This window comes from Pteropus alecto, unplaced genomic scaffold (genome assembly GCF_000325575.1).
Source record: "Pteropus alecto unplaced genomic scaffold, ASM32557v1 scaffold40, whole genome shotgun sequence".
Taxonomy (NCBI): Eukaryota; Metazoa; Chordata; class Mammalia; order Chiroptera; family Pteropodidae; genus Pteropus; species Pteropus alecto.
In genome coordinates, this window is record NW_006431919.1 from 7,235,707 (window position 1) to 7,250,766 (window position 15,060).

Below are 15,060 nucleotides of genomic sequence, written 5' to 3' on the forward strand. Positions count from 1 at the left end.
TCATGTGCAGATTGCTAGAACAGTAACTTTTTTGCCCTCCACCCCACCAAATGTTAGGCAGAATGAAAAACATACAACAGAGAAGCTGATGAAAAGGTAAAGGAGTTTAGGATGTGCAGAAAGGAGCCAAATAGAGTAATTAGAGAGTATTTTCTTGCCAGCTCCAAATGATTTGGGGTATTCAACTTTTTCTTTGAGTGTCACTTTGTAACTCCTTCAGAGACAAATTATTAAACTGAATGGGCCTCCAGTGAGGCAATTCTTGTTCTTTCATGGGCTCTGAAACAAAAAATCCTGGTTAAAACAGCAAACTATGTTGCAGTGCAATAACAGAGATGGGGGCTCCCTTCTGTCCTAAGAGACACAACATAGGAAGAAGGCATAGCACAGAAAATACTTTAGAGATAAATCTTAATTTTATTAGAAAATAAATTTTAAACACAAAAGTTTAGAAACAAAATATTTATTTCTTCCAAGAACCATATAAAGGTGATGCTATACCTCTCAATATAGAAAAAATTCATTTACGATTACGGGTTTTAAATATCAGTGAAGATACTCTCCATACTGCCACCAGAGGTTGGCTTGACTGCTCTGAAGTAACAACACTTGAAAGCTCCTATTCTTTGAAACTAATTTAAACACATTGAATTGTTGAAAGATTAAAAACCGCAGTCAGCTAATTACGCTCTCTCTCATCTCTTATTCAGCAAATGAATCACTTTTCATTACCACTTAGCTGAAGTACATGAATTTCTGCCTAATTAGAAATGTTGTAGATGGGACATTAGCGAGAATGGAGCAGGTCAGGACAGCTTTGCTGCTTCACTTTTAATTCCTAACAGTACAATCTGAGAGGAAAGAATAGAGAAGTCATTAAATAATTTTAAATTATTTATAAAAATTACTTTGCCCAAATTATAATTATTTTTCCCCCAGTCTCAAATGTCTAACAGAATGAAAGAAAAAGCAGTTCAACATTGATTTTAATGAACATTTTAATGTTATGTATAACAGAACATTATGAATACAATGGAAACAAAGTTTTATCAATAAAAAAATTTTCAACACAAAGTGGGGAGGTAATAATTTGATACCTATATTATTTTAAAAATATTCCCAGCTTGAGGGTGAAACAATTACTTTTGCATTCCAAACTCTAGAATCATGATTTTCATGTAAGCTTAATGCAGAATTACAGCAGGAAAACAAAAGCATTTTAATTAATTTCCTTTATTTGTCATTAAATCAAAAGAATCTTTGACTGCTACAGGTCTCCTTTAATAATATATATTTAACTCCTCTCTATTGGAACCATATTGCTAAAGCCGTATTATATACACTCAAAACCAAAACAAAAATACTGTATAAAATCTAAAAGCCAACACTGTTGAGTTCTAACATTTATATTTAACTTAAGGTCTTAATGGATTTTTACCTTTTCAATTTTTTGAAAAGACACCCAAAAAAAAAAAAAATGTTTTTCTCTTTGACTGTTCCTGTTAAATGGTGGCTACAGGAACAAACACGGAAGGAAGCCTTGCCAAGTTAATCGCTGCAAACTGTAAATAATGACTGCTAAAAACAAACAAAAATAGTGGAGTTTTTTTTTTAAAGGGAACTGTAGAGCAGTCTTGAAAAAAAAATATGTATATTTTTCCTAGTTCTGCACAGGATAATTATAGCAGAGGATATGGGAAAAATCCCCTAGTTATCACCAATTACTTAAAGAGGTTTTGTAACAATAAAAATTTGGATAGTATAATAGCAGTGTTGCTGGAACATTAGCAAAAGTATATACATTCCAGTTACCTTTGATTTAGCCATAATCACATATGTATGCCTTTTTTGGACAAAAATATATATTTTTATAAAAAACCGATCATCCAACTTTAATGATTTTATATATGGACTCAAGAGTGGTAGTAAAAGGAACAGACCCAATTATGACAAGGTGATTCAGGGACAGAAAAATCAAGTTCCTCAGGAAAAGAAAAGTATAAAATTAGAGATCCAAACACATTTATTCAGCCCTATTCCAGTCTTCCCCAAAATTATGATGTTTAAATGGGCTCTTCTATTTATAAAGGCTTTCTTTCAATGGTCTCACTACCCCATTTGTGGTCACTTCTCACCGGGAAATATGATTTTGACCTCATCTGAAGTGCCCTTGTCTGGCCATCTGAAATATTAGATATTTCACTTTTATACAATGGCCTTTTTGGTTCTTTACGTAGGTTTATTTTAATAGATAGAAGGGAGTTGATTAGCATTTTCCATCCCAACATCACCTATCTGCACCACTAAAAATCCTTCATTCAATCTGCTCCTTTACAATCTATTTGCTAAAGTTGGCAAAATTTGCAAAGGCATCTTGCTTGGGCTGCACAGTTCCAGAAGTCATGGCTAGGTTGGGCATGCCCATTCCCACTGTGGCTGGCAGGCCCATCCCAGCAGTTGACATCCCTATGTTCATGTTCATGCCCATCATGCTCTGGCTCATCATCGGGGTATTTCCGAGAGGGGCCATTGCCATGGTGCCAGTCATCACGTTGGGCATGCTCAGAGGCATGGGCCCCCCCATCAGAGGGTTAGTCTGAGGCCGGACAGGAAGCATGTTCGCTGGAGAACTGAGGTTCACGGCTCCAAAACTTTGAGTCATCACATTCATAGGCTGTTGCATATCTACCAGAAGAAGAGACAAAAGAACTTTACCACAATGAAGTCTTAGATTCATAGAGCAGAAAAATAATCCAGTCTTCCTGACCATCAATACCTGTAAACCCAATAAAATTACTTGTAATGATTTTACATGAGAAGTCAATTAACTTTTATTGTTTACTCCTCAGAAATATTCAATGGCTATTAGCTCTGGTTTCCCAAAGATGTAGAAACAGTAAGAGTGGGCAGAGGGAAAACATGAGTGAGGCACTTTAAAATTATTCCCACAAAATCTATTGTGGAATCCAACCTAACAGGTTGTCAAGAGCTATTGTGTGTCAAAAGCCTTAAAAAAGTTTATATCCTTTGACTCACTTTATTTTTAGAATGTTACATTAAGGAAAAAATCACAAGCACAAAGATTTATACAAAACCATGGAATTGTTTATAATAGCAAAAAGCTGGAAACAACTGAAATAACCAACAATAGAGGAATTGTACACTGATAAGATTGGATAACTAGAAAGATCTAAAAATAATTTTTTCTTAAGAATATTCAACATATAAAATAATGTTGAATAGACAGAATGATTGATATCAAGTGTTAAACATAGGGTTAGAGAAGAAAGAAAAAAAATTATGAATTAACAGCTATTATCCCTGGTTTATGGAGTTCAGATAATTTTCATTCCCTTATCATACATGCCTATATTTAAAAATTTTTCTACAGTAAATATTTTTATCTTAGTTATCAGGCCCCCCAAACTCACCACAATACAATAAATGTTATCATGCCAAAAGGAGACTACAAGGTAATTCAATGTGCCAGGAGGAATAACATGTATTATATGAAAAAAATCTTAAGTGAACACACACAAATGCCTTCAAGTACAGTTTGTCTTATGTATTTATTTACTTTTTTCATGGCTTGAAGCAATCCTGAAATCAGGGCAACAAATTACATGTACACACAGAAATGAGATGTCCTGTTGCAACTTACTCTGTTGCTGAATCATTGTATTGAGTGATGGCTGCTGTGGTTTGGAAGGCTGCATACCAGGTAGTAAGTTGTCTAGGCTGATGTTTACACTGGGGTCGGACCAAGTAGAGGGCAGGGTTTTGCTGACTGATTTCTGGACCATATCTGTATTCTGATTATAGAGAGGATTAGGCTTCTGCAGCACTGTGCTAACATTTTGCAAAGGCTGGAAAATAGAAAAATGCTCTAAAAATTAAGCATCTGCTTTATAAAGATTATCAGATGGCAATTTAATCACAGTAACTCCAAATATATACTCAACTTTGTAATAAACTCTTGAAACTAAGAAGGACCACAAATGTTCTATGCTAAGGTCTTCAATATCCTAATTCACTAACTTCCCCAAAATATTCCTCTGAAGTAAAAATTATGTTTGGGGTAGAAACAAACAACATATTTACACTAATAATTATTCCCCCATTACCCAAAGTCTAGAAGGCACCAGTCCAGGGCAACTACCAACTTCAGGTTAATACAGCTTTAAAGAAACATACAAATAGAGATTTCTTCTTACAAAATGGAATTCAGGATATGATTTCTCATGTTATAAAAAGCAAAACAATCAAAACAGCAAATGATATTTACATATCCTGACTGATATTTCCCTGGTTACATATCTATTTACTAAAGAGAGCAACACTAGTGGACAATTTACAAGAAAGGAGAAATTCAGGAGAAAGAAGCAGAGGTGCCTGGTAGTTACTAAGGATAACTGTGAGAAAGACAAAAAGAGGAAAAGGAACAGTAATAGGAAGAATAATCAAAAATGTACCAAAGCGAATAATCACAACACAGTTGCAATTAAGATTACAAATAAGTAGATTGGCTTTATGTTTAAATCATATAAAAGAAACTCAAAGAATAAACTGGCTTGGGCTTGCACAGTTCAATTTAATGGTATTGTGGCTTTCATGTCCATTTTCTCAATGTTAGGTCTAATTTCTGTTATACAGAGTAGTCACCTTCTGTTTCTTTCTTCTCTTCCTTCATCCTAACACACATCCCAAAGAGGAGAATCTATACATTAAAATGAATAATTAGCATCATAAAGATTCTGAATAGCTTGAATCAAAAATAGCAAGTTCCTAGTCCAATTTGGACACCTATATTCTAACCCTATACTTGTTCAAATTCTAAGCTAGTATGAGGTAATTTAGATTTAACTATAAAAAAGTGAATTAATAAGCTCTCAATTAGTTGTTTTCCTTTATGAAAATGAGGGTTGAAAGAGCCTATACAAACATATAATGTAATAAAGCAGGCCCAGAACAGGGAAGAGAACATTCGTCATTTTAGAGAATGATTTTCTATATTAGCAATGATTATTTGCTCCCAGCAAGTGACACTTCTTTAAGAACATGAGCAGAGACTTTACTGAGTGAATGCAGGCCACGGGTGAAGTCGATACAGGTATACCTCATTTTATTGTACTTCACAGATACCGCGTTTTCATCAACATTGAGGCAAGACCCTCCACCAGCAAAAACAATTAGGATTTGTTGAAGGCTCAAATGACGGTAAGTATTTTTTAGCAATAAAGTATTTTTAAATTAAGGAATGTACATTGTTTTTTTAGACATAATACTTTACACACTTAATAGACCGCAGTATAGTACAAACATAACTGTCATATGTCATACAAACCAAAAGTTGATGTGACTGACTTTATTGTGATACTTGCTTTATTGTGGTAGTCTGGAACTGAACATGCAATCAGTATCTATGCCTGTGTCTCTACTCCTTAAAAACATTTAAAAAAAAGTATTAAATACCAATTTATTAGTTCAATAAATTTTCAGCAAGTGCCTCCTCTGAGCAAGGCACCATGACTGGCTTTGCATGGACTACAAGATGGGTGAGGAGGCTTGCCTTCTAGAACCCAAAGGACTACCCCAGGGGAGAGTATAAGATAAATGCAATGTGCAAAAGCAATCTATATATTGCTTATTTTTGTTTTAGGCTAATCTACCATTAGATTAGTTAGAGGATCTCCAAGATTATGAATCGCAATTTCCAAGGGAGGCAGACAACTCACCTGTGATCTTGACATGGGCAAACCCAGCCCCACAGTATTACTGCTCATCATAGAGAAATTCATACTCTGGGAAGATGTCATGGTTGCCTGGGATGAGCCCATAAGATCAAACAGATCTGAAGAATTTGAGGCAGCTGGAGGTGGGCCTAAAGCTGGTTGTGAGCCACTGACAAGTTCCACAGCTGGCTGTGAGGCACTGCCAAAGAGCTCACCACCGGAAGCAACAGAGCCTGATGAGGCTTGGTTGAAGGCACTCCAGTCACCAAAGTCTCCATTCCCACTTGTTGTAGTTACTGAGAAAGGAGAACATAAGGGTAAAAAACTTTCTGATGTGCACGGTACGAATATAACAATCTGCAAACTGAAACAAATTAGAGCTGATCTGTGTCCACCCAGATTAACATCTACAGGTACCACCTCCATCTGGACGTTATTCTTTCTCATGAATATTTCAATAGTGTTAACAAGGTAGCAAGGAAAAAACTTCCCACATATAAAGTAAAATCCATCTCTTAGCAGGTCTGAGGTGACACACAGAAATTATAATCAAAACTTCCCTTCAACCTAAGTTTGCATATCAAATTTGGTTCCAGGGAAACAAATATGAACTAGCTTGAGACCCAAAAAGCATGAAGAAACTCTAAACTGGTTAAACCATTTGCTGGGAGATGCAGAATTTTCATGCACAGAGATACTCAAGTAAACTCAAAGAATTCAACTCATTTCATTCATTCATTATTTGGAAAGGTTCAAAGAGAAATCAAACTATAATTTATACTGTCTCATGTAAGTAAAACCCCAAATTCATGAGACTAAATTTATGAAACACAAAACAAAACCGGAAAAACATGGAGAAAACTCAATAAAATTAAGAGTAAGTTAGTAAACTCTGGTAATAAGTTCTCACCCATTTGGCCATATTACATTGAAAACACAGGGTTGTAGATAGCCATGATGTATATAACCTTAGTACATTGCTTGCTTCAAAATAGGAATGTGCAATCTATTTATTTAAATAAAAAGTGGGGTAAAGTCTTCAGAGGAAAACGCATGCTAATATTAAAAAAAAGAAAACTATACATGTCAAAATATACTTATAACAAGTTTAAGACTTAATGCATTCAATAATATAAAAGCTGATAATAGGTTAATTAAAGAACTAGTGTTTAAGAGTATGGATTTTATACCTTACTAGCTCTGTGATCTTTGCGCAAGCTACTGTGACCCTCTCCACCTCACTTTTTAAAAAATCTAAGTTGTGAAGATTAAATAATAAGTGCCATTTAAGGTTTGTTAGTTTTACTTTGGATTAATTGTGAAAAGATGGGACAGCCAAGACACCATGCTCTCTTTCTTTCAGGTACACCATATAAAAGTTTAAGTCAAACTTCTATAAATTCTTAATACATAATATTAACTATTTGGAACACAATAAATATAAAGGCAAGCAACACTTAAAACATTTTAACTAGGTTATTCACAATTCTAAGTAAATAAACTTTTAAGGGACAAATTGATAAATATGAAGTAATGGAAGTTGAAAAACAAAGGTGAAGAAAGAGCTACATATAAACTGTCATTTGAAAGCAAATATGTATTTCCAAATTAATTAACACCATCTCTGTACTCCATGTTCACTACAACTTGGAAATACATTTTTTCTAGCTGAAAAGGTAACGAACCACTGCAATGCTGTCTCATTATGCTAAATATCAAAAGATAATAACATCAAGTCTTTAAAATTATATTCTTGTATTACCATATTAAAATGTAAGCACCCACAAAAGAGAAAATAATTCACTTAGAAACCCTAAGCTCTACCAACAATTTAATACAAGATCTGGACTAATATTCATTACCTCAGGGTTTTACTAAAACATATCTTTGATCATCATTACAAAAGAGAATGAATTAAGAGTTTTACAATTAGTTCTATGTATTAAACAATTTAAACTAATTTAAAGAAGACTGCTGGATAAAAGTAAAATTTATGCTTATTTCCTATTTGCTTGATATATAAACCAGAATAAGAATGGAAACTGGGGCAAAATGTGTTGCCCCATCTGAAAACTTTATCTGAGATGATTAATCATGAGAGGAAGATATTTCTAGTGGGGCATATATTGTTCAGAAATGATTAATCACTGTTGCAACAGTTTCAGCCCCTTGCGTAATGGTGATCAAGTTATATTAATCACATGCATACAGATGAAGAGATGTATCACTTAGCAACATTAACATATTTGAATTATTTGCATAGTAGGCAACTTTATATACATAAAAACTGAGAATTACACAGGCAGTCTGTATAATTAGGGCAATGTTTATCTTCCACTTTGATTTGCCTAAAGTAAGGTATTAACCCTTAGAAAGCATAACCACACTTCTAAAAAGAAGCAGTTAATTACTACACAATTCTGGTTTCTGGGAAATACTTGGAATTTACACAAGTAGACTGTCAAAATAACCCCAGATACATTAAAACCTATGCATCTTTATTCCTAAATCCTTATAAACCTCAACCAGACATTATTAAATACAAATTTTAACCCAGCTAATATAACAACAATAGATAACTGTATTTGAAATGAATAATAAGACTAGTTCAGTTAAATTGCATCTTTCCTCACTGCCTCACCTTAAGATTTTTATAGCTATTTTATTTTTATCTCTCAAACTTCAGACTGACCAGATTCTATAGAAAAAAAAATTACAACCAACTTAAAAAACATTACAACCCACCTAAAAAAAAGACATTAATAATGAACTTAGTTACTACTCTATACACTTCTATAGATGTTTATCATTATAAAGAACCATGACATCAGTTTCAATTTTTAGAAAGTTGGAGGCTCAGAGGCTTTCCCAAAATTAAAGTTACCACAGTATATGACAGAGGTGGTGAGATAAAAATATTAATTAAAAAAAGAGAAAAGAGACAAGCCCTTCACCTCAATCCTCAATGTTTAAGTCTATATTCTACTCAGATGTTGCATTTCTTTTTTTTTTTTTGGCCTTTTCAAAAACTGAGGTATAACTTATATATAACAACACATTAGTTTCAAGTATTCAGCATAATGATTTTATATTTGTTAAGTCTAGGGCATTTTTTTTTTTATTTCTAACATGGCCTGAGAGTTTCAACGGTTCACTGTTAAAGAATGTGTCAAAATGAAGTTCGGTTATTTTTCACTGAAGTGCTTTTAAGGTATCTAAATTACAGAGAAATGAATTTTAGTAAGATAGTCTGCCCAAACTCAATGTCCCTGAATTTCATTTATGTAATTAACATAAACTAAACGTGAACCATTAATACGCTTGCTGCTAAAATGAGATGATTTATACTTATTCACACGCCTTATCCTCTCCCTAAATAAAACCTACTTATGGTTAAGAACAATTTTATTTAGGTGTACCTGAGTAGTGTGCAACCAGATTAATTCATCTGGCACATTTAAGACACTGGCCAAATAAAATACCTTTGTGAATGATTTCATTAGGAATTATAAATACTACAAGGAAAAAATGCCAAAAAGAAGCTGATTTGGGGGACAGAGAATCATTTTGTTTTGATAACCTTTTCACTGCCTCTAGACTTCTGGCCAATCAAATTCTATCATACCTTGGGAAGGGAAATTGCCTGATGCAGCAGCTGAGCCAAAGTCAGCAAATCCTTCAAATAAATCAGCTGATCCTCCTAGAAATTAAGTATGAGGAAAAAGTTAAACTGTTAGAACCACTAAACAATTGATAGCAATTCCAGGAAGCTATTTTCGCAACACACTTAAAATACCCAATATTAGAGGACTCAGGCCAATCATAAAAGCTAGTTTGCTGATCTAGGTTTTCATGTCACCATGTTCTCTTTAAGCTATCAAAGACTCTTTCATTCCTCTGTTCTGTATCTAGTAAGGTAACTGACACTACAACTGTGGTTAAAGTTATCTCTCACTTTTATTTCACAAACATAACGTGGGCATGCAGTTTATTTAGCCAATTATGCTCTTTATAAGAATCTTCAGTCTACAGCCATGCCACCCTGAATGTCTTGTCTGATCCCATGCCCAGTCTTGTCTGATCTCGGAAGCTAAGCAGGGTCGGGCCTGGTTAGTACTTGGATAGGAGACCACCTAGGAATACCAGATGCTGAAGGTGTTAAAAAAATAAAATAAAATAAAAATAAGAATCTACAATGGATGTTAAAACCTAGGTAAAATGTTGCTGAGGAATAAGTCACATAATCCCAAAACATTACTCCACACAGATTATTTAGTAAATACATAAAAAGAGGTAAAGCTACTACTTTTACAACAGAACCTTAAACAAGTGATCAAACTTAATGCCACTAACACTTAGACAAAATAGTATTCATGGGCCTTCTAATGTAAGGGATTGAAAAGGCGAATTTTACTCACGTAGAAATTCCTGCCAAAAATATTTAACCTGAATCTAATCATGAAGGATCAATCAGCAAATATAAACTGAAGACATTCTGCAAAACAACTCAACACTTTAGAAAATATCAACATCATAAAAGACAAAAAAGGCTGGTACTGCTCTAAATTAAAAGAGCATAAAGAAACAACAAGTAAATGAAATACATGATCCCTGGCTGGACTCTGGATTTTAAGAAGTGGTGCCATTCTGAAATTACATAATGAGACACCAGGGGAATTTGAATATGGTCTATGTCTTAGACAATAATACTGTTTTAATGTTAAATTTACCAAGTAAGATAATTATATCATGATTATAGAGGAGAACGCCCTTGTTGTAAGGAGATGTGTGCTAAAGTACTTTAGGGGCAAAATGTTATGATGCTTGCAATTTTTTCTCAAATGGCACACAATAAACAAATGGTAAAAATAAACAACAAATAACTAGAAAGAAAATGTGGCAAATTTTATGTAGGTTTGAAATTTTTAAAAATAAAAAGTCAGGGAAGAGTGTTTACTCCATGAACAAGCAAATATTTGCATTACGTTAAAAAAGTAGCTTTTTGCTACTTCTAGACTGGTATTTTTTAAAGAGGTGAGATCCAAATCATAAGGCTGCAAATCAACTCATGTGCAAAACAGCACATTCTCATATTAGTTTTTATTTGTAAACACTATATGGGTAAGAATATTTACTTTTATCTACAATTTGAACAATGACATAATGTCAAATTTTAATATTTCATTTTTCTTCAATTCAGTTATCAATGAAATAGTAATAGCCAAAGGATCTAAAAACTTAAACAGCTGTCCTTATTTTTGTTTGTCCTTAAAGATTTCACCTCTTAAGAGTCACAAACTTAGAAGTTTAGAGCGGCAGTTCAATTATGGTGCTTTTAGTGTTATGCGAACATTATATAGGTTACATCACAGCTGCTTAGCCTGCAGTACTTAGAAACTAGCCAGGTGGGACTGGAACATCTGGGCTGCACTCAGACACCACTAGGGACAGCTTCCAACATCTGGTGCCACTTCTGAATTGTCTTATCGCTGCAAGACATTCTGCCCCATCTGCTACACTCAACTGGGTTAATTAAACTAGAACCATCTCCTGTTCTTAATAAATGGCCAGCAGTAATAAAAAGAACAAATCAGTTTCTGATACATGTGTACTTAGTATTTCTTTTTAATGCACATTTACTGTAGTCAACTGTCAGCAGGCATAACTAATTCCTCATTCCTTCACCTCATTACAAATGTACATATTCACATACATCCCCATTCACCATGAACTAACTCCTACCAAGGCCAAAGAACTTCACTCAAGAACTACCAACACTACAGCTCATACATCTACTGCTTTAGCCAAAGGATAATATCACAGTGATTTGTTTTTCTCTCCTTTGTAAGTACACACATCATGATAAAATGTGATGAGGGGCAGATCAATGAGCTCTGTTTTTAAACTATTTAAACAAGCATATATATTAATAAAAAAAAGGCAGATAAATGAATGTTATAAACAGTTGCTGCTTAATATTAATAAGTTGTCTTCTGTAATGTTCTTTCATGTTAAAAATATTGATCAAAGTGTACTGTTAGGTAACAGAATGATAATCATTTACTATAACATTAAGGGGTTTGAAAATCGGAGATTATTTTAATTTGCTTCATCCAAGCTGTGAATAAACATCAATATGCAATCTGTTATGCCAAACAAGTTAGAAATTTTTAAATCTTATCCAGTCTGGGCTACAAAGAAAATTCATGTTGTGGATAAAAAATAAAAGCACTGAGTAATGAATATCACTTCAAACTGGGTAAGCTATTTTATTTTTGTCATATTCTGAATGTAATATTTCAGATAATTACCTACTTTGGTTATTTTACTGCTCTACCTTCTAGTACCTAAACTTAAATTATACTATGTTTTTATCAATAGCAAGTATTATTCTACTCCACCCCTTCTAGAAGGGAGATTTCAACATGACTAATTTCAGAACACTGGGAGTAAAGAAGGAAACACACGCACAAGTATTTTACAAATAGAAGCCACCTTTCTCTGAAAAGAATTTAACTTTGTGCCACAGATTATGCTTCTATTTCTGTTTTACACAATGTGATCTTTAACTCTGAAAGCGATCTTAAAAATCTCTTTATTTCATTTAGGAAAAGCTTCTCTCTCCAAGGAGGGACTATCCATACCTATATGCATGATGTTATTCATACCAATGCCTTAAATGCAACAGAAATTTTCTAAAGCATTTTCCCAGATAACTTCTATCTAAAGGAATTTAAGTAAAAGAATCTACCAAAAATTGCTGCATGTGGAAGATTGCTAAATTTCACAATAAGAGCTATCCTTCAAGATTCCCATATGAGAGCTGTCATTATAAATGAACCATTTCCATCTGCCTTTTCAGGGTAGCACGGAGGTTATTTACAATCACCAGCTGGGAACATGGATTTTCCAAAGCAATAATACTGTGAACAGGAAAAATACAGCTGAACTAGACAGTGCTTAAACTACAAATGAAAATTTTCTTCAACAAAAAATTTAATCTAGATTACATTATAAAAAACAAACTTTTGCATAAAGAATTCTAGTACAAAATTTAAAAAATGACAAAATGCCCAAAAAACTAAATATACGACAGTTAATATTATGTAAGAAGTTTTTGAAAAAAATAAATACCCCAATAAAAATGGACAAAGGACATGAACAGACAAGTTACAACTGACATATGAAAACATCAAAAGTATTCAAACAAATGCAAAATAAAATGAAATACTATTTTCTCCTTATAACACTGGAAGATTTTGAAAGATGCTATTTCTCTATAATAGAGAAAATTTTGTAAAAATCAAAACTAAACCTAATGTCCCCCAAAACAGACATTGATTGGTTAAATAAGTTATAGTTCATCCATATAATGTTATTATAAAGTGATTAAAAGGCCTGTAAAAGAATATTATCATAAAAAGGTCTTGGTTGACAAGCAATTTACAAAAAACAAAGAAAACATCCTTATCTAGAAGCCTGGAAAAGATTTGCCAGACAATACTTAAATATACTGACTAAAAGTATAGAAAATTAAAAAAAAAAAAAAAAAGTTTTCACCAAAATTATTAATAGTTAACTTTATACATCTAAGTTATGGTGAATCACTTATTCCTCATCAAATTTCTAGAAGGAACATGCATTACTTTTAGTGAAGGGAGAATATGTTAAAAATTTTTTATTTTTTGTACACTTGGCTTAAATGAGATAAGTCCCAGGAAATTCTAATATATAAGTTGATATATTAAGTCTGTAACAAGGTGGTTCATACTCACATAAATATTCTCAACTAACTTTAGTGATTACTAGCTATAAGGCAATAGGTTCAAATGTAAATGTAATAAAAATTTTGGATTTGTTATACCTTAATTTAAAATAATTTTTTTAACTTAAAAAATTTAAAAACATGTTGCAAGTCATGTAATGTCTTCCTGTTTGTCTTGCTTTTATGGTATATTTCCTCCTCAACATCATTTATTGTACTAGAAATAACTTATTTAGTATGTTAACCAAGACCTAATTTCCTTAATTACAAAGGGACAAAGGAGACAATGTGGACTTTTAAAGAAATGAGATATATTTAAGAAATGAAATGGAATGGTTTCTAGCATTCTATTTCTAATTGGCTTATTTTCTAAACACCTTAAATTATTCATTTAAAAAGTGTTTACTTAGAAGTTTTATATACACACACACACACACACACACACACACACACACACACACCATCAAAATATTGTTTGAATACAGATTTTAAAAGAACATTAATTACTCCAGTGGGATATTTATCAAGACAGTTTCAAATAAATCTTGCTGGGTGGGTTTCACATACATCTTTTTAAACTTGGCAGATATTCTACAATGACTGTCCCACACATATACTTTTAAAGTTGCTAACAAAAAGAAGGTAACATATAAATCTGAACATTTTCTCATAGGAGCTATTTATCTGGTGAGTGATGCAGATGCCATAACTGCTTAGGTTTACAGTTCATGCCCTAATTACTGGCATGATGGTACTATTTTAAGTATAGGCACATCTGGTAAATGACACCCAAATGGCATACCAAATAGCAATGTTGTTATGGTAGATTCTTAGACTTTCTCATGTGTAGGTGCTGAAGATTTAATATCTAGTTTTTTCCACTACTGAATTAAGTTTCAAATATATTAATAAAATATTTAAATAGAGATTTGGGGCAACGAAATTTATGTACTGATTGGGGGGGGTCTACACAAACTGGTTAAATGTATTGTTTCAAATAGGAGATAACTTTAAAAAATTCTGATGTCAACCCACATTCAGTTACTTTTTAGAGACTAAAATGAACATTAAGGCAAGAAACTGCAGATTTCATTTGTCTCAATTACTATATTAATATTAATTGTTACTTCTATTTAATTAGTCAATCTACTGTTTGCACTGGAGAAGAAAAACCACTCAAAGGTTTCTTGCCAAGCAAAGGAAGCATGTTAGCATTTAATAATTCTCTCTGTTCAAATAATCTTGATATCACTGAGGAAAAAAGTTGCATCCACTCATTTGACCTTTCTAGGTATTTTTTCTGATTGCTCCATCCACTTTCCACAGATGTATGAAAGGGTCTCTTTAATATTTCATGCCAGCAGTCCAAAATAGTTGATATTCTTTGACACTACGTCTGTATTATATGACCACATGCTAACTGCCAGTAAATACTATAGTTAATATCTTAAACATACGAAAAGCACATAAACTATTGAAAAACTAATGTAGTTGTATGTAACCTTGGGCATGACTGTTCAATATAGTTTAAAGAATAATTTTAGAAACAATTTACAGTTACAG

General features: G+C 32.9%; 1 protein-coding gene across 4 annotated transcripts in view; it reads right to left on the minus strand.

Annotated features, from left to right (window-relative positions):
- Positions 1-447: 447 nt before the first annotated feature.
- The window catches only part of CLINT1 (clathrin interactor 1), a 54,417-nt gene continuing 39,804 nt past the window's right edge, over positions 448-15,060 (minus strand). The window contains exons 9-13 of one of the 4 annotated variants that reach the window (XM_025043066.1): positions 9,358-9,432; positions 5,736-6,028; positions 4,663-4,717; positions 3,662-3,812; positions 970-2,685 (exon numbers count right to left, since the gene is read on the minus strand). In XM_025043066.1, the coding sequence (XP_024898834.1) occupies positions 2,592-2,685; positions 3,662-3,812; positions 4,663-4,717; positions 5,736-6,028; positions 9,358-9,432 (668 nt within the window). In that variant the 3' untranslated portion in view covers positions 970-2,591. Of the gene's footprint in view, positions 2,686-3,661; positions 3,867-4,662; positions 4,718-5,735; positions 6,029-9,357; positions 9,433-15,060 lie in introns of all 4 variants that reach the window. The other 3 variants (XM_006906466.2, XM_006906467.2, XM_006906468.3) reach the window with 3 other exon arrangements.